Source organism: Oncorhynchus tshawytscha, unplaced genomic scaffold, assembly GCF_018296145.1.
Source record: "Oncorhynchus tshawytscha isolate Ot180627B unplaced genomic scaffold, Otsh_v2.0 Un_contig_842_pilon_pilon, whole genome shotgun sequence".
Taxonomy (NCBI): domain Eukaryota; kingdom Metazoa; phylum Chordata; class Actinopteri; order Salmoniformes; family Salmonidae; genus Oncorhynchus; species Oncorhynchus tshawytscha.
This window is the reverse complement of record NW_024609617.1, coordinates 70001-96450: the sequence shown is the minus strand read 5'-3', so window position 1 is coordinate 96450 and position 26450 is coordinate 70001. Positions and strand designations below refer to the sequence as shown.

Genomic DNA, 26450 nt, shown 5'->3' with positions numbered 1-26450 from the left:
CGACACCATTCTATATACTTTCGGCCCGTCATTGGACACTGTGCTATCTAACCTCCAAACAAGCTTCAATGCCATACAACACTCCTTCCGTGGCCTCCAACTGCTCTTAAACGCTAGTAAAACCAAATGCATGCTTTTCAACCGATCGCTGCCTGCACCCGCATGCCCGACTAGCATCACCACCCTGGATGGTTCCGACCTTGAATATGTGGACATCTATAAGTACCTAGGTGTCTGGCTAGACTGCAAACTCTCCTTCCAGACTCATATCAAACATCTCCAATCGAAAATCAAATCAAGAGTCGGCTTTCTATTCCGCAACAAAGCCTCCTTCACTCACGCCGCCAAGCTTACCCTAGTAAAACTGACTATCCTTCCGATCCTCGACTTCGGCGATGTCATCTACAAAATGGCTTCCAACACTCTACTCAGCAAACTGGATGCAGTCTATCACAGTGCCATCCGTTTTGTCACTAAAGCACCTTATACCACCCACCACTGCGACCTGTATGCTCTGGTCGGCTGGCCCTCGTTACATATTCGTCGCCAGACCCACTGGCTCCAGGTCATCTACAAGTCCATGCTAGGTAAAGCTCCGCCTTATCTCAGTTCACTGGTCACGATGGCAACACCCATCCGTAGCACGCGCTCCAGCAGGTGTATCTCACTGATCATCCCTAAAGCCAACACCTCATTTGGCCGCCTTTCGTTCCAGTACTCTGCTGCCTGTGACTGGAACGAATTGCAAAAATCGCTGAAGTTGGAGACTTTTATCTCCCTCACCAACTTCAAACATCAGCTATCTGAGCAGCTAACCGATCGCTGCTGCTGTACATAGTCTATTGGTAAATAGCCCACCCATTTTCACCTACCTCATCCCCATACTGTTTTTATTTATTTACTTGCTCTTTTGCACACCAATATCTCTACCTGTACATGACCATCTGATCATTTATCACTCCAGTGTTAATCTGCAAAATTGTAATTATTCGCCTACCTCCTCATGCCTTTTGCACACATTGTATATAGACTCCCCCTTTGTTTTCTACTGTGTTATTGACTTGTTAATTGTTTATTCCATGTGTAACTCTGTGTTGTCTGCTCACACTGCTATGCTTTATCTTGGCCAGGTCGCAGTTGCAAATGAGAACTTGTTCTCAACTGGCCTACCTGGTTAAATAAAGGTGAAATAAAAATAAATAAATAAAGTGCACAATAAAGCCACCGGTCTCCAGTTCTTCACCTCCCTCGGGTCACCCTTTTTGGGCAGTAGGGTGAGGACAGCCCTTCTGCAGCTTATTGGTAGTAACCCTCCGGTTAAACTATCATTAACTACTTATAACCAATCCTCTCCAAACATAGCCCAAAAATACTTAAAAAGTCAACGGGAAGCCCATCAATGCCTGGTGCCCTTCCATTTTCCACTTGTCTTCCATGCAGTGTATAAATCCTGCAAAGACAATGGTTGCTCAAGCTCAACCTGAGCTTCTGCAGCCACATTTGGGAGCCCATCAAAGAACTGCTGTGTCACTGTTTTATCCTCTTTGTACTCACACTTGTAGAGCTCAGCATAGAACTCTACTGCCCTCTTTCTAATTTCACTAGGGCTAGTGAGCTCTTGTCCAACAGCTGATTTGAGACAATTAATAATTTTTCTTTGTCCATTCTTTTTCTCTAAACCAAAGAAAAATTTGGATGAGGCATCCATTTCAGATATTCCCTGAAACTTACTTCTCACCAATGCCCCCTGTGCTCTGATACCCAGCAGGTCTGCCAATGCAGCTTTTCTCCTCTTGAGGGCCTGAGTATGGCGTCGATCTCCTGTGGTCTCAACCAACGTCATGAGTTCCACTATTTCAAACTCTAGGGCTTTCATTGATCTGGTGATATCCTTGGTGACATTCCTCGTGTATTGATTACAAAATTGTTGAATCTGGATTTTCCCTATATCCCACCACTGTTTAAGGGATACAAAACTGGCCTTTGAGACCTCCACCTCTCCCAGAAAAAAACTGAAACAGTTCCTGAAGTGAGCATCACTCAATAAAGTTATATAGAGAGAGAATTGGCCATGTAAACATATGTCCCCCATGTCAATAAAGCCCTTAAATTGAATTGAGAGAGAGGAGATAGAAACATACACATCATGTATAATTTGGAAGAAAATGTCAGAGTAAGTCATGTGAAACGTCTCCTCTGGTCTCTGCTGCTGTAGGTGAACCTGAAGGAACAGGGTCAGCTGAGGTGTCAGGATGAGTTCATCGTGTGGTGTGGCCGCAGGAAGTACCTCCGTCACGTCTTCCTGTTCGAGGACCTCATCCTCTTCAGCAAAAGCAAAAAGATTGAGGGAGGGTACGACCTATACATCTACAAGCAGTCCTACAAGGTGACAAAGACAACACACGCAGTTTATTGTGAGGTGTGGAACCACAGTTAGCAGGGTTCTCCACAATGGAGGCGCTACACCACTATGTTCAGTTTGCTGTGCCACCATGTGAAATCTCAAAACCACCACAGTCAGTGTTTTCCTGTAAAGGTGACTGTTTCTGGCTACTCATTCAGACGGCAGAGATAGGAATGACAGAGAGCGTGGGCGACAGCGGGCTGCGTTTCGAGATCTGGTTCCGGAGGAGGAAGTCCCAGGACACGTTCATCCTGCAGGCCGGCTCTGGAGAGGTCAAGGCCGTGTGGACAGCCATCATCGGAAAGATCCTCTGGAGGCAGGCGCTACGAAACAGGGGTGAGGAACCACGGCCACAGAGGGGGAGTCGTGGGTCATATCTGGACATGAGCTCATCGTCTCTGTTGTTGTGTTATGGAACAAGTGATTCCTCTTTATCTTTTGTCTGACCTGAGGCCTGTGTTGATAAAATTTCTGTACCATTCATTAAGAGGTGACGTGTCTCTTGTCTGACCTGAGGCCTGTGTTGATCAAATTTCTGTACCATTCATTAAGAGGTGGCATGTCTCTTGTCTGACCTGAGGCCTGTGTTGACAACATTCTGTACCATTCATTAAGAGGTGACATATCTCTTGTCTGACCTGAGGCCTGTGTTGACAACATTCTGTACCATTCAGTAAGAGGTGGCATGTCTCTTGTCTGACCTGAGGCCTGTGTTGATAACATTCTGTACCATTCATTAAGAGGTGACGTTTCTCTTGTCTGACCTGAGGCCTGTGTTGATAACATTCTGGACCATTCATTAAGAGGTGGCATGTCTCTTGTCTGACCTGAGGCCTGTGTTGATAACATTCTGTACCATTCATTAAGAGGTGACATGTCTCTTGTCTGACCTGAGGCCTGTGTTGATAACATTCTGTACCATTCATTAAGAGGTGACATGTCTGGTTCTAGTTCAAGTCAACCTCAGGTACATCAAATGGAACCTCTCATTGTGTGTCTGATTGAGGGTCATAACGTGTTTATTCTCTTAACTACAGAGGTGCGCTTGAAAGAGATGGTTTCCATGGGGATTGGCAGCAAGCCTTTCATGGACATCAAGCCTAGTGATGCTGCCATTAGTGACCGAGCCATTGATTACATCATGAAGGGGTCAGGTGAGCTGTCTCTACGATATGTTATGATAACCTTATTTGCCTGGAAATTATTTTTGTGAGGTTAGCATACAAAATCCACAAAATCAATCTCTCTCTATCACTCCCTCTCTCTCTCTCTCTCTCTCTCTCTCTCTCTCTTTTTTGTTTCTCTCTGTTTGCTGAATGTGACTTTCAACAACATGTCTGCCAATGCAGCTGCTGATGAGAAAGGCTGATTTGTAAATGCTCTCTCTGCCAGGATAGGGGTGCGTTGTCAAGTTGACTGAATCAAAACACAACATCCCAACATCTCAGAGCACATCTCCCCTGTTCTCCCTTTAAACCCATAAGATGTTCTGTTCCAGCTGAAATATCCTCTCAGTCTACATCTACACTCCTACTCCACCAGACAGCTCTTGTGTACTGACACAGTGTCCTGTTTGGAGGAATGAGGTTGTCTGGACTTGTGTCTGTCGCAGGTGATTTGTTGCATGTCAGATATCAAAGGATGTTGAAGTTAAAGCAGCAGGTGGAGTCAGAGCTGAAGTTAATGCAGCAGGTGGAGTCAGAGCTGAAGTTAAAGCAGCAGGGGTAGTCAGAGCTGAAGTTAAAGCAGCAGGTGGAGTCAGAGCTGAAGTTAATGCAGCAGGTGGAGTCAGAGCTGAAGTTAATGCAGCAGGTGGAGTCAGAGCTGAAGTTAATGCAGCAGGTGGAGTCAGAGCTGAAGTTAAAGCAGCAGGTGGAGTCAGAGCTGAAGTTAATGCAGCAGGTGGAGTCAGAGCTGAAGTTAAAGCAGCAGGTGGAGTCAGAGCTGAAGTTAAAGCAGCAGGGGGAGTCAGAGCTAAAGTTAATGCAGCAGGGGAGTCAGAGCTGAAGTTAATGCAGCAGGTGGAGTCAGAGCTGAAGTTAATGCAGCAGGTGGAGTCAGAGCTGAAGTTAAAGCAGCAGGGGAGTCAGAGCTGAAGTTAAAGCAGCAGGGGAGTCAGAGCTGAAGTTAAAGCAGCAGGGGAGTCAGAGCTAAAGTTAATGCAGCAGGGGAGTCAGAGCTGAAGTTAATGCAGCAGGTGGAGTCAGAGCTGAAGTTAATGCAGCAGGTGGAGTCAGAGCTGAAGTTAAAGCAGCAGGGGTAGTCAGAGCTGAAGTTAAAGCAGCAGGTGGAGTCAGAGCTGAAGTTAATGCAGCAGGTGGAGTCAGAGCTGAAGTTAATGCAGCAGGTGGAGTCAGAGCTGAAGTTAATGCAGCAGGTGGAGTCAGAGCTGAAGTTAATGCAGCAGGGGAGTCAGAGCTGAAGTTAATGCAGCAGGTGGAGTCAGAGCTGAAGTTAAAGCAGCAGGGGAGTCAGAGCTGAAGTTAAAGCAGCATGGGGAGTCAGAGCTGAAGTTAATGCAGTAGGGGGAGTCAGAGCTGAAGTTAATGCAGCAGGGGGAGTCAGAGCTGAAGTTAATGCAGCAGGGGGAGTCAGAGCTGAAGTTAATGCAGCAGGGGGAGTCAGAGCTGTACAGACGGTTCCCGTTGACATTCCAGTGCAGAGGCCTAAACCAAAGTCATCTAATTTGCTAGCATTCAGAATCAAATGACTTTTCTTTCATGAAGCAAGCTGGAATCTCTCAACAATACCTGCAGACCTTAATGAATGGCTACTAGCTACAGCAAGAATTACAAAACATTTAGCTCTTCTCGTTCTACACTCAATTTCTACCCAGCCTCCCGGTCTGTTTTGTAATGCTACAATGTAGCATTAACTCAAACACTAGACACAATGTAGCATCAACTCAAACACTAGACACAATGTAGCATCAACTGGAACACTAGACACAATGTAGCATCAACTCAAACACTAGACACAATGTAGCATCAACTCAAACACTAGACACAATGTAGCATCAACTCAAACACTAGACACAATGTAGCATCAACTCAAACACTACACAATGTAGCATCAACTCAAACACTAGACACAATGTAGCATCAACTCAAACACTAGACACAATGTAGCATCAACTCAAACACTAGACACAATGTAGCATCAACTCAAACACTAGACACAATGTAGCATCAACTCAAACACTAGACACAATGTAGCATCAACTCAAACACTAGACACAATGTAGCATCAACTCAAACACTAGACACAATGTAGCATCAACTCAAACACTAGACACAATGTAGCATCAACTCAAACACTAGACACAATGTAGCATCAACTCAAACACTAGACAGAATGTAGCATCAACTCAACACTAGACACAATGTAGCATCAACTCAAACACTAGACACAATGTAGCATCAACTCAAACACTAGACACAATGTAGCATCAACTCAAACACTAAACAACTCAAACACTAGACACAATGTAGCATCAACTCAAACACTAGACACAATGTAGCATCAACTCAAACACTAGACACAATGTAGCATCAACTCAAACACTAGACACAATGTAGCATCAACTCAAACACTAGACACAATGTAGCATCAACTCAAACACTAGACACAATGTAACATCAACTCAAACACTAGACACAATGTAGCATCAACTCAAACACTAGACACAATGTAGCATCAACTCAACACTAGACACAATGTAGCATCAACTCAAACACTAGACACAATGTAGCATCAACTCAAACACTAGACACAATGTAGCATCAACTCAAACACTAGACACAATGTAGCATCAACTCAAACACTAGACACAATGTAGCATCAACTCAAACACTAGACACAATGTAACATCAACTCAAACACTAGACACAATGTAGCATCAACTCAAACACTAGACACAATGTAGCATCAACTCGAACACTAGACACAATGTAGCATCAACTCAAACACTAGACACAATGTAGCATCAACTCAAACACTAGACACAATGTAGCATCAACTCAAACACTAGACACAATGTAGCATCAACTCAAACACTAGACACAATGTAGCATCAACTCGAACACTAGACACAATGTAGCATCAACTCGAACACTAGACACAATGTAGCATCAACTCAAACACTAGACACAATGTAGCATCAACTCAAACACTAGACACAATGTAGCATCAACTCAAACACTAGACACAATGTAGCATCAACTCAAACACTAGACACAATGTAGCATCAACTCAAACACTAGACACAATGTAGCATCAACTCAAACACTAGACACAATGTAGCATCAACTCAAACACTAGACACAATGTAGCATCAACTCAAACACTAGACACAATGTAGCATCAACTCAAACACTAGACACAATGTAGCATCAACTCAAACACTAGACACAATGTAGCATCAACTCAAACACTAGACACAATGTAGCATCAACTCAAACACTAGACACAATGTAGCATCAACTCAAACACTAGACACAATGTAGCATCAACTCAAACACTAGACACAATGTAGCATCAACTCAAACACTAGACACAATGTAGCATCAACTCAAACACTAGACACAATGTAACATCAACTCAACACTAGACACAATGTAACATCAACTCGAACACTAGACACAATGTAGCATCAACTCAAACACTAGACACAGATGTAGCATCAACTCAAACACTAGACACAATGTAACATCAACTCAACACTAGACACAATGTAACATCAACTCAACACTAGACACAATGTAGCATCAACTCAAACACTAGACACAATGTAACATCAACTCGAACACTAGACACAATGTAACATCAACTCGAACACTAGACACAATGTAGCATCAACTGGAACACTAGACACAATGTAGCATCAACTCAAACACTAGACACAATGTAGCATCAACTGGAACACTAGACACAATGTAGCATCAACTCAAACACTAGACACAATGTAGCATCAACTCAAACACTAGACACAATGTAGCATCAACTCAAACACTAGACACAATGTAGCATCAACTGGAACACTAGACACAATGTAGCATCAACTCAAACACTAGACACAATGTAGCATCAACTCAAACACTAGACACAATGTAACATCAACTCAAACACTAGACACAATGTAACATCAACTCAAACACTAGACACAATGTAACATCAACTCAAACACTAGACACAATGTAACAACTCAAACACTAGACACAATGTAACATCAACTCAAACACTAGACACAATGTAACATCAACTCAAACACTAGACACAATGTAGCATCAACTCAAACACTAGACACAATGTAACATCAACTCAAACACTAGACACAATGTAGCATCAACTCAAACACTAGACACAATGTAGCATCAACTCAAACACTAGACACAATGTAGCATCAACTCAAACACTAGACACAATGTAGCATCAACTCAAACACTAGACACAATGTAGCATCAACTCAAACACTAGACACAATGTAGCATCAACTCAAACACTAGACACAATGTAGCATCAACTCAAACACTAGACACAATGTAGCATCAACTCAAACACTAGACACAATGTAGCATCAACTCAAACACTAGACACAATGTAGCATCAACTCAAACACTAGACACAATGTAGCATCAACTGGAACACTAGACACAATGTAACATCAACTCAAACACTAGACACAATGTAGCATCAACTCAAACACTAGACACAATGTAGCATCAACTCAAACACTAGACACAATGTAGCATCAACTCAAACACTAGACACAATGTAGCATCAACTCAAACACTAGACACAATGTAACATCAACTCGAACACTAGACACAATGTAACATCAACTCAAACACTAGACACAATGTAGCATCAACTGGAACACTAGACACAATGTAACATCAACTCGAACACTAGACACAATGTAGCATCAACTCAAACACTAGACACAATGTAGCATCAACTCAAACACTAGACACAATGTAGCATCAACTCAAACACTAGACACAATGTAGCATCAACTCAAACACTAGACACAATGTAACATCAACTCGAACACTAGACACAATGTAACATCAACTCGAACACTAGACACAATGTAGCATCAACTGGAACACTAGACACAATGTAGCATCAACTCAAACACTAGACACAATGTAGCATCAACTGGAACACTAGACACAATGTAGCATCAACTCAAACACTAGACACAATGTAGCATCAACTCAAACACTAGACACAATGTAACATCAACTCGAACACTAGACACAATGTAACATCAACTCGAACACTAGACACAATGTAGCATCAACTCGAACACTAGACACAATGTAGCATCAACTCAAACACTAGACACAATGTAACATCAACTCGAACACTAGACACAATGTAACATCAACTCGAACACTAGACACAATGTAGCATCAACTCAAACACTAGACACAATGTAACATCAACTCGAACACTAGACACAATGTAACATCAACTCGAACACTAGACACAATGTAGCATCAACTGGAACACTAGACACAATGTAGCATCAACTCAAACACTAGACACAATGTAGCATCAACTGGAACACTAGACACAATGTAGCATCAACTCAAACACTAGACACAATGTAGCATCAACTCAAACACTAGACACAATGTAGCATCAACTCAAACACTAGACACAATGTAGCATCAACTCAAACACTAGACACAATGTAACATCAACTGGAACACTAGACACAATGTAACATCAACTCAAACACTAGACACAATGTAGCATCAACTGGAACACTAGACACAATGTAACATCAACTCAACACTAGACACAATGTAGCATCAACTCAAACACTAGACACAATGTAGCATCAACTGGAACACTAGATACAATGTAGCATCAACTCAAACACTAGACACAATGTAGCATCAACTGGAACACTAGACACAATGTAGCATCAACTCAAACACTAGACACAATGTAGCATCAACTGGAACACTAGACACAATGTAGCATCAACTCAAACACTAGACACAATGTAGCATCAACTCAAACACTAGACACAATGTAACATCAACTCGAACACTAGACACAATGTAACATCAACTCGAACACTAGACACAATGTAGCATCAACTCGAACACTAGACACAATGTAACATCAACTCAAACACTAGACACAATGTAGCATCAACTCAAACACTAGACACAATGTAGCATCAACTCAAACACTAGACACAATGTAGCATCAACTCAAACACTAGACACAATGTAGCATCAACTCAAACACTAGACACAATGTAGCATCAACTCAAACACTAGACACAATGTAGCATCAACTCAAACACTAGACACAATGTAGCATCAACTCAAACACTAGACACAATGTAGCATCAACTCAAACACTAGACACAATGTAGCATCAACTCAAACACTAGACACAATGTAGCATCAACTCAAACACTAGACACAATGTAGCATCAACTCAAACACTAGACACAATGTAGCATCAACTCAAACACTAGACACAATGTAGCATCAACTCAAACACTAGACACAATGTAGCATCAACTCAAACACTAGACACAATGTAGCATCAACTCAAACACTAGACACAATGTAACATCAACTCACTAGACACAATGTAACATCAACTCGAACACTAGACACAATGTAGCATCAACTCAACACTAGACACAATGTAGCATCAACTCAAACACTAGACACAATGTAACATCAACTCGAACACTAGACACAATGTAACATCAACTCGAACACTAGACACAATGTAGCATCAACTCAAACACTAGACACAATGTAACATCAACTCGAACACTAGACACAATGTAACATCAACTCGAACACTAGACACAATGTAGCATCAACTGGAACACTAGACACAATGTAGCATCAACTCAAACACTAGACACAATGTAGCATCAACTGGAACACTAGACACAATGTAGCATCAACTCAAACACTAGACACAATGTAGCATCAACTCAAACACTAGACACAATGTAGCATCAACTCAAACACTAGACACAATGTAGCATCAACTGTAGACATCAAACTGGAACACTAGACACAATGTAGCATCAACTCAAACACTAGACACAATGTAGCATCAACTCAAACACTAGACACAATGTAACATCAACTCAAACACTAGACACAATGTAACATCAACTCAAACACTAGACACAATGTAACATCAACTCAAACACTAGACACAATGTAACAACTCAAACACTAGACACAATGTAACATCAACTCAAACACTAGACACAATGTAACATCAACTCAAACACTAGACACAATGTAGCATCAACTCAAACACTAGACACAATGTAACATCAACTCAAACACTAGACACAATGTAAGATGTACAGCTCAGATAAGACAAACAAGAGGAAGAATAGGAACGTGCTCTGCATTACCCCATGCTAGACTGACTGTCTGGCTAGTGTACTGTCCTCTCCTCTAACGTTACGTCACTGACAATGTTGTGTGTATACTCTTCAGAACTGTGTTCTGTGGTTGTCCCGGAGTAGCCTGATACCTCCTGTATTCTGTGGTTGTCCCGGAGTAGCCTGATACCTCCTGTATTCTGTCACTGTCCCAGAGTAGCCTGATACCTCCTGTATTCTGTCACTGTCCCGGAGTAGCCTGATACCTCCTGTATTCTGTGGTTGTCCCGGAGTAGCCTGATACCTCCGTATTCTGTGGTTGTCCCGGAGTAGCTTGAAAACTCTTGTATTCTGTGGTTGTCCCGGAGTTGCCTGATACCTCCTGTGTTCTGTCGTTGTCCCAGAGTAGCCTGACACCTCCTGTATTCTGTGGTTGTCCCGGAGTGGCCTGATACCTCCTGTATTCTGTGGTTGTCCCGGAGTAGCCTGAGACCTCCTTCCATGGAGACATGATCCATAGATAGAAATGTGTACAGTGAAATGTTCATGTTCTCTACCCAATCTTTCCCTCTCTCCCTCCAGAGTCCAGGACCAGGGCGTCCATCGCGGTGTCCTCCTTCGACCACTCCACGCCCTTTAAGCGGCCTCACTCCACCATCTCCAACAGTAGCACCTCCTCTTCCTCCTCCCAGTCCTCTTCCTCACTGCTGGGCTCCCTCAACCTGCACCTGTACCCCTCGCCTGCTCACCAGCACCCCCACGCCCACCAGCACCCCTACCCTCTGGGCAGCGTACCCTCCTTCAGCCACTGGCCCTACGACTGCATTGAGGAGGACGAGCTGGAGCAGGACACGGGCAGCCAGCCTTCTATGAGTGAGTGACAGGCAGCCTTCTGTGAGTGAGTGAGTGAGTGAGTGAGTGAGTGAGTGAGTGAGTGAGTGAGTGAGTGAGTGAGTGAGTGAGTGAGTGAGTGAGTGAGTGAGTGAGTGAGTGAGTGACAGACAGCCTTCTATGAGTGAGTGAGTGACAGGCAGGCAGCCTTCTATGAGTGAGTGAGTGAGTGACTGACTGAGTGAGTGACAGGCAGGCCCTAACAGGTATCCATGTCTGAAACCCAAATGGCACCCTCTTCTCTATTTAGTGCACTACATTTAACCAGAGCCCTATAAGTCTTGGTCAACCGTAGTGCACTATATAGGGAGTCATCTGGTATGCATCCCATGTCCTCATCTTAAAGTGTCTTACTGTCCCTGTCACATTACTAAGGATGTCTAATTCCTCTTTGAAACTGTGGTCCTGTTCCTCTCTGTCCCCCTGAAAGTCTCCCTGAAAGTCCCCCTGAAAGTCTCACTGAAAGTCTTCCTAAACTAAATGACTATTGTATCTTCTGTGTGTTGTCCAACAGTCACAGAGAGCTCTGGGGAGACATCGTCCCAGTCTACCTCCAGTGACAGTGTGACGGGGCTGAGCAGCCTCTCCCTCCCCATCCCAGGCCACGGCCGCCCCAACATCATCATCGACGCCTTACCCAGCAACTCCACTTCCTCCTTCCTGTGTTCGTCCACGCCTCCCGGCTCCTCCCACCCTCAGATGGCCCCTCCCCCAGCCCTGTTCCCTAAGGACCAGGTCCTCCAAGCCCAGGGCAGCACCTTCATCACAGCAGTGAGTAGAATGGTGGTTTTTACACATAATAGTGACATTGTGTAGACAAGTTTAAGTTTATGAAATCATTTCAAATAGTTAATCTGTGCTTGATTGATCTTGCTTGGTTTAATGGATTATTAGAATAGTCCCAAGCACTTAAGGCAGACTAGAACAAACGCTCAAAGTCATGAAAAGATTTCAAATAGTATTTGAACCCAGGGCTGGTGGGTCAGTAAAATATCTCTGTTCTTGCGCTGATTGCTGAATACTCTCTGTTGAAGTGAAGTATCTTCTGAAGGTTTTTATACACTAGGACATGAATGATTCTGTTTATTCAGAGGTGTCCTAACCCACCCACTGTCATCCAACATCATCCTGTCCATTCAGGTGTCCTAACCCACCCACTGTCATCCAACATCATCCTGTCCATTCAGGTGTCCTAACCCACCCACTGTCATCCAACATCATCCTGTCCATTCAGGTGTCCTAACCCACCCACTGTCATCCAACATCATCCTGTCCATTCAGGTGTCCTAACCCACCCACTGTCATCCAACATCATCCTGTCCATTCAGGTGTCCTAACCCACCCACTGTCATCCAACATCATCCTGTCCATTCAGATGTCCTAACCCACCCTCTGTCATCCAACATCATCCTGTCCATTCAGGTGTCCTAACCCACCCACCCACTGTCATCCAACATCATCCTGTCCATTCAGGTGTCCTAACCCACCCACCCACTGTCATCCAACATCATCCTGTCCATTCAGGTGTCCTAACCCACCCTCTGTCATCCAACATCATCCTGTCCATTCAGGTGTCCTAACCCACCCACCCACTGTCATCCAACATCATCCTGTCCATTCAGGTGTCCTAACCCACCCACTGTCATCCAACATCATCCTGTCCATTCAGGTGTCCTAACCCACCCTCTGTCATCCAACATCATCCTGTCCATTCAGGTGTCCTAACCCACCCACTGTCATCCAACATCATCCTGTCCATTCAGGTGTCCTAACCCACCCACTGTCATCCAACATCATCCTGTCCATTCAGGTGTCCTAACCCACCCACTGTCATCCAACATCATCCTGTCCATTCAGGTGTCCTAACCCACCCACTGTCATCCAACATCATCCTGTCCAATCAGGTTTCCTAACCCACCCACTGTCATCCAACATCATCCTGTCCATTCAGGTGTCCTAACCCACCCACTGTCATCCAACATCATCCTGTCCAATCAGGTTTCCTAACCCACCCACTGTCATCCAACATCATCCTGTCCATTCAGGTGTCCTAACCCACCCACTGTCATCCAACATCATCCTGTCCAATCAGGTGTCCTAACCCACCCACTGTCATCCAACATCATCCTGTCCATTCAGGTGTCCTAACCCACCCACTGTCATCCAACATCATCCTGTCCATTCAGGTTTCCTAACCCACCCACTGTCATCCAACATCATCCTGTCCATTCAGGTTTCCTAACCCACCCACTGTCATCCAACATCATCCTGTCCATTCAGGTGTCCTAACCCACCCTCTGTCATCCAACATCATCCTGTCCAATCAGGTTTCCTAACCCACCCACCCACTGTCATCCAACATCATCCTGTCCAATCAGGTTTCCTAACCCACCCACTGTCATCCAACATCATCCTGTCCAATCAGGTTTCCTAACCCACCCACTGTCATCCAACATCATCCTGTCCATTCAGGTGTCCTAACCCACCCACTGTCATCCAACATCATCCTGTCCATTCAGGTGTCCTAACCCACCCTCTGTCATCCAACATCATCCTGTCCATTCAGGTGTCCTAACCCACCCTCTGTCATCCAACATCATCCTGTCCAATCAGGTTTCCTAACCCACCCACTGTCATCCAACATCATCCTGTCCATTCAGGTGTCCTAACCCACCCACTGTCATCCAACATCATCCTGTCCATTCAGGTGTCCTAACCCACCCTCTGTCATCCAACATCATCCTGTCCATTCAGGTGTCCTAACCCACCCTCTGTCATCCAACATCATCCTGTCCAATCAGGTTTCCTAACCCAACCACTGTCATCCAACATCATCCTGTCAATCAGGTTTCAACATCATCCATCATCCTGTCCAATCAGGTGTCCTAACCCACCCACTGTCATCCAACATCATCCTGTCCATTCAGGTGTCCTAACCCACCCACTGTCATCCAACATCATCCTGTCCATTCAGGTGTCCTAACCCACCCACTGTCATCCAACATCATCCTGTCCATTCAGGTGTCCTAACCCACCCACTGTCATCCAACATCATCCTGTCCATTCAGGTGTCCTAACCCACCCACTGTCATCCAACATCATCCTGTCCATTCAGGTGTCCTAACCCACCCTCTGTCATCCAACATCATCCTGTCCAATCAGGTTTCCTAACCCACCCTCTGTCATCCAACATCATCCTGTCCAATCAGGTTTCCTAACCCACCCACCCACTGTCATCCAACATCATCCTGTCCAATCAGGTTTCCTAACCCACCCACTGTCATCCAACATCATCCTGTCCAATCAGGTTTCCTAACCCACCCACTGTCATCCAACATCATCCTGTCCAATCAGGTTTCCTAACCCACCCACTGTCATCCAACATCATTCTGTCCAATCAGGTTTCCTAACCCACCCACTGTCATCCAACATCATCCTGTCCAATCAGGTTTCCTAACCCACCCACTGTCATCCAACATCATTCTGTCCAATCAGGTTTCCTAACCCACCCACCCACTGTCATCCAACATCATCCTGTCCAATCAGGTTTCCTAACCCACCCACTGTCATCCAACATCATCCTGTCCAATCAGGTTTCCTAACCCACCCACTGTCATCCAACATCATCCTGTCCAATCAGGTTTCCTAACCCACCCACTGTCATCCAATATCATCCTGTCCAATCAGGTTTCCTAACCCACCCACTGTCATCCAACATCATCCTGTCCAATCAGGTTTCCTAACCCACCCACTGTCATCCAATATCATCCTGTCCAATCAGGTTTCCTAACCCACCCACTGTCATCCAACATCATCCTGTCCAATCAGGTTTCCTAACCCACCCACTGTCATCCAATATCATCCTGTCCAATCAGGTTTCCTAACCCACCCACTGTCATCCAATATCATCCTGTCCAATCAGGTGTCCTAACCCACCCACTGTCATCCAACATCATCCTGTCCAATCAGGTTTCCTAACCCACCCACTGTCATCCAATATCATCCTGTCCAATCAGTCATGTCATTCCAGTGGAGTGAAGAGTGAACATTGCAGCCATTGGCTCTCCCTGGTTTCTCTCTCACCAGCATTTTGTGTGTTGTTTTGTTTTTGCCAGAGCAAGACCTCTCATATTACAATAGGCCTCTCTACAGTGGTCTGACCCACAGAGCGAGAGAGAGAGGGCTGTTTAGCTCAGTAAGTAATTGGGTCTGGCCAGAGTGAGCGTGGTCTGTGTCGTGGTGTTCTGTTTGGTTCACAGCCTCATTAACAACTGTGGGGATCTCCCTCTGTCAGTACCATGAATACAAATCTGTGTGCAAACATGCTTTGTGTGTGTGTGTGTGTGTGTGTGTGTGTGTGTGTGTGTGTGTGTGTGTGTGTGTGTGTGTGTGTGTGTGTGTGTGTGTGTGTGTGTGTGTGTGTGTGTGTGTGTGTGTGTGTGTGTGTGTGTGTGTGTGTGTGTGTGTGGATGCATGGCAGTGTCCTGCTAGGGTTAAATGACTGCTGTGTTGGTCCAGGAGTTTCCCCTGACCATGTGACCTGACCAGTTAACACTCCGTGTCCTAGTGATGGATGATTTGTTGTGTCAAGCTTTTGGGTTCTCTGGTCCGTCTCAGGTCTCAGGTCTCAGGTCTCATGTCTCATGTCTCATGTCTCTGGTCTCTGGTCTCTGGTCTCAGGTCTCATGTCTCATGTCTCATGTCTCATGTCTCAGGTCTCATGTCTCAGGTCTCAGGTCTCAGGTCTCATGTCTCTGGTCTCTGGTCTCATGTCTCATGTCTCAGGTCTCATGTCTCATGCTCCTCTGTGTCCTTCTGCCATGTGTGCTATAGCATGTTACATAGCTGTATGTTTGTTCTGCTTTCGTTGGCGTTGTTGATGCACGGTCATTATGTTAAAAGGTTCACTTGTTGTTCATCCCTCAGCTCAGCAGCTAGGGGGCAGCAGATCATTGGTGATAGGTTCACTTGTTGTTCATCCCACAGCTCAGCAGCTAGGGGGCAGCAGATAATTGGTGATAGGTTCACTTGTTGTTTATACCTCAGCTCAGCAGCTAGGGGGCAGCAGATAATTGGTGATAGGTTCACTTGTTGTTTATACCTCAGCTCAGCAGCTAGGGGGCAGCAGATCATTGGTGCAGAAATCTGTTATAATAAAAAGTTATGACAGTGCTACATTGTAATCATCTACTCTTACAGTCATAAGACGTCAAATGAGCCTAATCAATAGATGTACAGTCTAGATGTTAGACAGTCATGTTAAATCAACCTTTCTCTAGCTCAGTTAGTAACCAGACAGTTGGGGTTGGACATTTACAATGTTTGACAGTTTGTAAATCCTTTTTGTTAACCCTGTCAATGTGTCTTCCTCTTCTAGCTGTGATGCCACTGCACTGAGAACTGGTGTTACGGATGATCAGTAAGGACTTGAATGAGGAAGCTATCCTGTTAAGCATGCCCAGTGACGCCTGTAACACTGGGCACTCTACTGTGTCTCTACTGGACTCTACTGTGTCTCTACTGGAATCTACTGTGTCTCTACTGGACTCTACTGGTCTCTACTGGACTCTACTGTGTCTCTACTGGACTCTACTGGACTACTGGTCTCCACTCGGTCTCCACTGGACTCTACTGTGTCTCCACTGGACTCTACTGGATTCTACTGGTCTCTCTGGACTACTGGTCTCTACTGGACTCTACTGTGTCTCTACTGGACTCTACTGTGTCTCTACTGGACTCTACTGGACTACTGGTCTCCACTCGGTTTCCACTGGACTCTACTGTGTCTTGACTGGACTCTACTGGATTCTACTGGTCTCTCTGGACTCTACTGTGTCTCTACTGAACTCTACTGGACTACTGGTCTCCACTCTGTCTCCACTGGACTCTACTGGAATCTACTGTGTATCTACTGGACTCTACTGGACTCTACTGTGTATCTACGGGACTACTGTGTCTCTACTGGTCTCTACTGGACTCTACTGGTCTCTACTGTGTCTCTACTGGTCTCTACTGGACTCTACTGGACTCTTCACTGGACTCTTGACTGGACTCTACTGTGTCTCTACTGTGTCTCTACTGGACTCTACTGGTCTTTACTGGACTCTACTGGATTCTGAAAACAACAGACACATAACAGACCACTCTGACAACAGACACACAACAGACCACTCTAACAAAATACCACTCTGACAACAGACACACAACAGACCTCTCTGACATTAGACACATACCAGACCACTCTGACAACAGACACACAACAGACCACTCTAACAAAATACCACTCTGACAACACACACAACAGACCACTCTGACAACAGACACACAACAGACCACTCTGACAAAATACCACTCTGACAACAGACACACAACAGACCACTCCGACAGCAGACACACAACAGACCACTCTGACAACAACAGACCACTCTGACAGCAACAGACACTCACCTTTGAGACCGATGGCCTTTGGCATTTCATAAGGATGTATTGAAAATGTAACATTGCTATGTATGCAGTACTTAAAGAAATAGTTTCACCAATGCTGGTACGTCGCGTTCTGACTGTATATGTGTTTGAATGAACTAGATATGTATCACTGTTTATAATGTAGAAGATTTGTTTTATTATGTTTTATTCAAGGAAGCAAACAGATGGAAAGTACTCAGCAGACAGCCAGACAGACGCTAGTGGGGATTCACTACCAGCTATTCAGCAGACAGCCAGACAGACGCTAGTGGGGATTCACTACCAGCTATTCAGCAGACAGCCAGACAGACGCTAGTGGGGATTCACTACCAGCTATTCAGCAGACAGCCAGACAGACGCTAGTGGGGATTCACTACCAGCTATTCAGCAGACAGCCAGACAGACGCTAGTGGGGATTCACTACCAGCTATTCAGCAGACAGCCAGACAGACGCTAGTGGGGATTCACTACCAGCTATTCAGCAGACAGCCAGACAGACGCTAGTGGGGATTCACTACCAGCTATTCAGCAGACAGCCAGACAGACGTTAGTGGGGATTCACTACCAGCTATTCAGCAGACAGCCAGACAGACGCTAGTGGGGATTCACTACCAGCTTTTCAGCAGACAGCCAGACAGACGCTAGTGGGGATTCACTACCAGCTATTCAGCAGACAGCCAGACAGACGTTAGTGGGGATTCACTACCAGCTATTCTGTTAATTAACGCCTCCATCACACCGACAGTATCATTGCATTTTGGTCCACCCGAACTACATTCATTTCCAATGAAAAGCTGCGTTTGTCCTGCAGCATTGCCTTGCCGAGGCAGTTGCAGTGCGTTCTGTGTGGTGCGTTGGATTTATAGAACTTAATCAAACTTATGCATCAAACTGTATGTGTAGTCGGCTTGACAGAAATGGTAGCAGAAAGGTGAATGTTGAACTTTTGTTACCCACATATCCAGATGATGCTGCGTAAGATTTTGCGCAATGACGCTGTCGGTGTGACCGAGGCGTCAAAACAAGTGACATTTCCCTGTCTCTCTGGCTGTTCTTATCGTTACCAGTACTATGTGTCTCCCTGGCTGTTCTTATCGTTACCAGTACTATGTGTCTCTCTGGCTGTTCTTATCGTTACCAGTACTATGTGTCTCTCTGGCTGTTCTTATCGTTACCAGTACTATGTGTCTCTCTGGCTGTTCTTATCGTTACCAGTACTATGTGTCTCTCTGGCTGTTCTTATCGTTACCAGTACTATGTGTCTCTCTGGCTGTTCTTATCGTTACCAGTACTATGTGTCTCTCTGGCTGTTCTTATCGTTACCAGTACTATGTGTCTCTCTGGCTGTTCTTATCGTTACCAGTACTATGTGTCTCTGGCTGTTCTTATCGTTACCAGTACTATGTGTCTCTCTGGCTGTTCTTATCGTTACCAGTACTATGTGTCTCTCTGGCTGTTCTTATCGTTACCAGTACTATGTGTCTCTCTGGCTGTTCTTATCGTTACCAGTACTATGTGTCTCTCTGGCTGTTCTTATCGTTACCAGTACTATGTGTCTCTCTGGCTGTTCTTATCGTTACCAGTACTATGTGTCTCTCTGGCTGTTCTTATCGTTACCAGTACTATGTGTCTCTCTGTGCAGAGTATTAAACAGGATATTAAAAAGCTCTTTAATGTTTAGCACCACAGCTACATCTGACATGATTACTTCAGCTTTTTCCCAATGCCTAATATGGAAATGATTTTTACTCAAACAACAATTACAGTGTTTGACGCGAGCAAGACAAAGCACTCTCTCTGGATAACAGTCTGTTAGATGACCAAATGTGAGCAGTTGAAAACAACAACAACAGGGGGCTTTGTTTCAAACTGTCTCTGTGTCAAACTGTCAACTGGTAGGCTTAAGCTATGTACTGATGCTGTCAGCCTTTACAGTTAGCGCCTAAAGCTACTGCTAGATACAGACACACTCTTATCATTAACCACAAACAGACCCCTGCAAACACACACACTGAGATAGATAGAGTCACACAGGAAGAACTGATACTGGTTGAAATAGGGAACAACGAACCAATGAGGAGGCAACGCTAATGATAGTTATGCACTAAATAGGGAATAGGGTTCCATTTGGGACGCATACTAGTTTTGACCACAAGACTGTTGTTCTCAGTCTGAGTGGAGTGTGTAGCTACGCTGTGTGTTTGCATGCGTGTGTGTGTGTGTGTGTAGCTACGCAGCAGAGTTAGACCACAACCAATCTGGTCAGAAAGAACCACACAGACAGGACTCGTAGCAGGCAGATAGGCAGGCAGGCAGGCAGGCATGGAGGCAGGCAGGCAGGCAGGCAGGCAGGCAGGCAGGCAGGCAGGCAGGCAGGCAGGCAGGCAGGCAGGCAGGCAATCACCGAGGTTGAGACAGTACTCTAAAACCCACAGATCGGTGTAGGGGCGGTGAGTCAAGCCCCTTGATGAGGACTCACCGCTGGCCTACATAGGCTGGATTGTGGGTAAAGGTATCTGAGGCTGCTGTACTTTCTCATACATTCAGGCACATACTGATGGTCAAAGCTACACCGTTTTTAGAGTACTCTCTATCCTGGAAATTCAGATGTTAGTTCATTTACAGTCAAGTAGAGATGACATTATAATGATAAGTCCCTTTACTGCGGGCGCTGCCCTTTGACACAGCATATGTTTCCCCATTGTCATCCTCGCTCACTATCATTTCATTTTTTAAACGTCAATATATTTGGATGTGGTCGTCCATGAATAGCTGGCAGACAGATAACAGTTCACAGTGAATGGCTGCGTTTCGCTCCCCGGATCCAGAAGGAGAGGACAGCAGAGAGGGTCACCTCCATGACCAACACACAGAGCATCAGCACCTCCAGCTGTTACCGAAACACAAATAGTCAAAAGAAAAGTGTCAGGGACAGACCTTCATCAAGCAGGATGCTGCCATATCCCATTACTACACTACGTCAACTTTGATGAGAAAAAAATAATCTACTTTTACAACTAATTACCTTTATATGATGTTGAACATTGTGATTCCAGGTAGGCATGTCCATGCCCAAATCAACGCATATCAACACTCCTCCAACTACTGCTACGACCATGCTGCCGATGTTGACACACAGGCAGACCTACCGGTTCATAAGACAGAGCGTTACATGGATCTTCTACTATCGGCTACTGTGTGTCAACATGAAATAAAACTCTTCAAAGCCAAGGATTCAATCAAGGTTTGTCGTAAATCCAGTCTAATTTAAACATGAATATCAGAACAGTCAATGTATTAACAAATGTTTTAATCTTTAATCAATTAAAACATTTATCTCCTTGCTGATCTGTTGTTTTTTAATTTGTAATTTTGTCTGTATTCCAATGTACATTTTATTGTGTAAAGGTTTTCTAATCTAAACTAATCTATCTTAATCTAATCTACCCAGGGGGCAAAACTGGTTCCAATGCAGGCGATTATTACGTTAATCTGGTTGTAGTTCAACCTGTTTTGCCCGCTGGGTATTTCTGCATTTGACTCACAGGTAAAACTATTGACTCACAGGTAAAACTATTGACTCACAGGTAAAACTATTGACTCACAGGTAAAACTATTGACTCACAGGTAAAACTATTGACTCACAGGTAAAACTATTGACTTACAGGTAAAACTATTGACTCACAGGTAAAACTATTGACTCACAGGTAATAGTCTGGGGAATTTGAACAACAGGTTGGATAACAACCCAGCGATGAAGAACTGAGGAGAGAGAAGAGGGAGAAGAGAAGGATCACATTTAATGGTCCTCACATTGACAGCAATTATCAATAGGTTTTATAAGCGTGTTAATCAATATTTTACTATTGCTTAATGAACAGAAATTTGGCTGAACAGTTTTTTACTAATTGATTTGACTTAATTGCTTAAATTATAATTTAGTGATAGTTACATGATCAGTATATTATACACTGAAATGAGAATATGACATTCAGAATTTTGTGTAAAACATATTCACCCTTAAATTACAGTCAATGCTATTGAATTGTCGGTAAAAACAATATATGCATCCAACAAGCTGTGAATTTGACCCCAGAGTAGTACTCTTGAAAACCTTCATCAGAAGACTTTCAGTATTTCCAAAGGGATCCTCGACGTTTAAACAAATAAGATGTAACGATTAAAAGACAATGCTACCGCTACTCACTAGTAGTCCAGTGAAGGGCGCGACTCTGAACGTGGTTAAAAGGGACTGGCTCGCATCCCGAGTGGCAGCAAACACAACTCCGACTGCAACACTGAGTAGACCGCTCGTCATCTGCAAAGACTGTTGCAAACACAAACCCTCACAAATTAACCTTTGAAAATGATCATCCATAAATATGTTTTCTGTGAAATGCATCACTAAAAGCAAGACCGGTCTAACTAAACATACACTTCTTTAAATTAATATATATTAATATATTTATATAGTTAGCTGTTACACAGTCCTGTCATATATTTATATAGTTAGCTGTTACACAGTCCTGTCATATATTTATATAGTTAGCTGTTACACAGTCCTGTCATATATTTATATAGTTAGCTGTTACACAGTCCTGTCATATATTTATATAGTTAGCTGTTACACAGTCCTGTCATATATTTATATAGTTAGCTGTTACACAGTCCTGTCATATATTTATATAGTTAACTGTTACACAGTCCTGTCATATATTTATATAGTTAGCTGTTACACAGTCCTGTCATATATTTATATAGTTAGCTGTTACACAGTCCTGTCATATATTTATATAGTTAACTCCTGTTACACAGTCCTGTCATATATTTATATAGTTAGCTGTTACACAGTCCTGTCATATATTTATATAGTTAACTGTTACACAGTCCTGTCATATATTTATATAGTTAACTGTTACACAGTCCTGTCATATATTTATATAGTTAGCTGTTACACAGTCCTGTCATATATTTATATAGTTAGCTGTTACACAGTCCTGTCATATATTTATATAGTTAGCTGTTACACAGTCCTGTCATATATTTATATAGTTAGCTGTTACACAGTCCTGTCATATATTTATATAGTTAACTGTTACACAGTCCTGTCATATATTTATATAGTTAACTGTTACACAGTCCTGTCATATATTTATATAGTTAGCTGTTACACAGTCCTGTCATATATTTATATAGTTAGCTGTTACACAGTCCTGTCATATATTTATATAGTTAGCTGTTACACAGTCCTGTCATATATTTATATAGTTAGCTGTTACACAGTCCTGTCATATATTTATATAGTTAACTGTTACACAGTCCTGTCATATATTTATATAGTTAGCTGTTACACAGTCCTGTCATATATTTATATAGTTAGCTGTTACACAGTCCTGTCATATATTTATATAGTTAGCTGTTACACAGTCCTGTCATATATTTATTGTATTTTAAAACATTTTTATATTTGTGTTACACAGTCCTGTCATATTTTATATTATTTATTTATTTATTTATTACATCCTGACTATTTATATGCTGTCATATATTTACAGTGTCATAATCTTAATAGTTAGGACAGAGATTTATTATCTGTGTATATGTTTCATTTAAACAGTGTCATTATTTATCTCTATCCTGCTCACAGTGTATATTACATGATAAGGTATTTAAATATCACAGTGTATATAAGGTATTTAAATATGAGTGTATAATACAGGACTGACATGATAAGGTATTTAAATATCTCAGTGTATAATACAGACTGATAAATATCACAGTGTATATTTATTTAAATATCACAGTGTATATTACATGATCAGGTATTTAAATATCACAGTGTATAATACAGGACTGCCATGATAAGGTATTTAATATCTCAGTGTATAATACAGACTGCCATGATAAGGTATTTAATATCACAGTGTATAATACAGACTGACATGATAAGGTATTTAAATATCACAGTGTATAATACAGACTGCCATGATAAGGTATTTAAATATCACAGTGTATATTACATGATAAGGTATTTAAATATCACAGTGTATATTACATGATAAGGTATTTAAATATCACAGTGTATAATACATGATAAGGTATTTAAATATCACAGTGTATAATACAGGACTGCCATGATAAGGTATTTAATATCTCAGTGTATAATACAGACTGCCATGATAAGGTATTTAAATATCACAGTGTATAATACAGACTGCCATGATAAGGTATTTAAATATCTCAGTGTATAATACAGACTGCCATGATAAGGTATTTAAATATCTCAGTGTATAATACATGATCAGGTATTTAAATATCTCAGTGTATAATACAGACTGCCATGATAAGGTATTTAAATATCTCAGTGTATAATACATGATCAGGTATTTAAATATCTCAGTGTATAATACAGACTGACATGATAAGGTATTTAAATATCACAGTGTATTATACATGATAAGGTATTTAATATCTGTATAATACAGTGTATATTTATATCAGTGTACTGCCATGATAAGGTATTTAAATATCTCAGTGTATAATACAGACTGCCATGATAAGGTATTTAATATCTCAGTGTATAATACAGGACTGCCATGATAAGGTATTTAATATCTCAGTGTATAATACAGGACTGACATGATAAGGTATTTAAATATCTCAGTGTATAATACAGGACTGACATGATAAGGTATTTAATATCTCAGTGTATAATACAGGACTGACATGATAAGGTATTTAAATATCACACAGGTCCAAACTATGGAGACTAAACTATCCATAAACTTGAGATGGGCATTCATGCACGCCTGGAACCATGAGAACTCATGAGACAGTATACATTATATTAAAAGAAAAAGGTTTGGTTAACAGTTTCCCATTCAAAATAGACTTTCACACTTCTCTCATGAACAAACATACCAATAATTGCATTAGTTCCTCTTAGAAATTCCCCTGTGCATGTCCACTTAACATATAACAGAGACACTGTAAAGGCCTGTCTCTGAGTCGTACCAATAGACATAGCCATAGGAAGTAGGGGTGCTGAGGGTGTTGCAGTACCCCTTGAAAACTCGGAATAATAAATAAAAAATAAAAAAATGTTTAAAAAAAATATATATATATATATATATATATATACTGTACGTATATGTAGAAAATAGTAAAAATAAAGAAAAACCCTTGAATGAGAAGGTGTGTCCAAACATTTGACTGATACTGTATATATACAGTATCTACACTACCGGTCACAAGTTTTAGAACACCTACTCATTCAAGGGTTTTTCTTCATTTCTCCTTTCTCCTACGTTGGGTTAAAGGACAGATTTCCACTGGTCTAATGTCCATTGCTTGTGTTTCTTGGCCCAAGCAAGTCTCTTCTTATTATTGGTGTCCTTTAGTAGTGGTTTCTTTGCAGCAATTCGACCATGAAGGCCTGATTCACACAGTCTCCTCTGAACAGTTGATGTTGAGTTGTGTCTGTTACTTGAACTCTGTGAAGCATTTATTTGGGCTGCAATTTCTGAGGCTGGTAACTCTAATGAACTTATCCTCTGCAGCAGAGGTAACTCTGGGTCTTGCTTTTCTGTGGCGGTCCTCATTAGAGACAGTTTCATCACAGAGCTTGATGGTTTTTGCGAATGCACTTGAAGAAACTTTCAAAGTTCTTGACATTTTCCGTATTGACTGACCTTCATGTCATAAAGTAATGATGGACTGTCGTTTCTCTTTGCTTATTTGAGATGTTCTTGCCATAATATGGACTTGGTCTTTCACCAAATAGGACTATATTCTGTATACCATTCCTACCTTGTCACAACACAACTGATTGGCTCAAACACATTAAAAAGGAAAGAAATTCCACAAATTAACTTTTAAGAAGACACATCTGTTAATTGAAATGCATTCATGACTACCTCATGAAGCTGGTTGAGAGAATGCCAAGAGTGTGCAAAGCTTTCATCAAGGCAAAGGGTGGCTACTTTGAAGAATCTCAAATATAAAATATATTTTGATTTGTTTAACACTTTTTTGGTTACTATGTGATTCCATATGTGCTATTATTCTACAATGTGGAAAATAGTAAAAATAAAGAAAAACCCTTGAATGAGTAGGTGTTCTACATCTTCTGACCGGTAGTGCATGTATTTTTTTTAAATCACAGAATTAGTGCTGGGCCTTTACTAGTCCCGTAGTCGGTGAAAAAGTGACAGCACCCCCACCCTCAAACTACTTCCCACGGCTATGCCCATAGATTATATAGAGCTCTTAGTATCTATGCCCATAGATTATATAGAGCTC

At 42.6% G+C, this 26450-nt stretch overlaps 2 protein-coding genes across 4 annotated transcripts in view; one reads left to right on the top strand and one right to left on the bottom strand.

Annotated features, from left to right (window-relative positions):
* The window catches only part of zgc:158766 (uncharacterized protein LOC100009641 homolog), a 97534-nt gene extending 80335 nt beyond the window's left edge, over nucleotides 1–17199 (top strand). Inside the window, 7 exon segments of the mRNA XM_042316316.1 lie at nucleotides 2216–2386; nucleotides 2563–2740; nucleotides 3442–3558; nucleotides 11376–11666; nucleotides 12199–12455; nucleotides 15800–15879; nucleotides 17062–17199. Of these exon segments, the coding sequence (XP_042172250.1) occupies nucleotides 2216–2386; nucleotides 2563–2740; nucleotides 3442–3558; nucleotides 11376–11666; nucleotides 12199–12455; nucleotides 15800–15844 (1059 nt within the window). The 3' untranslated portion in view covers nucleotides 15845–15879; nucleotides 17062–17199.
* A 1989-nt stretch (nucleotides 17200–19188) lies between these two features.
* si:ch211-269k10.4 (uncharacterized protein LOC100150242 homolog) overlaps nucleotides 19189–26450 on the bottom strand; it is an 8745-nt gene continuing 1483 nt past the window's right edge. For 2 of the 3 annotated variants that reach the window (XM_042316323.1, XM_042316322.1), the window contains exons 3-6: nucleotides 22357–22476; nucleotides 21855–21911; nucleotides 21175–21294; nucleotides 19189–21039 (exon numbers count right to left, since the gene is read on the bottom strand). In XM_042316323.1, coding sequence (XP_042172257.1) covers nucleotides 20941–21039; nucleotides 21175–21294; nucleotides 21855–21911; nucleotides 22357–22476 — 396 coding nt within the window. In that variant the 3' untranslated portion in view covers nucleotides 19189–20940. Of the gene's footprint in view, nucleotides 21040–21174; nucleotides 21295–21834; nucleotides 21912–22356; nucleotides 22477–26450 lie in introns of all 3 variants that reach the window. The other variant, XR_006082490.1, reaches the window with a different exon arrangement.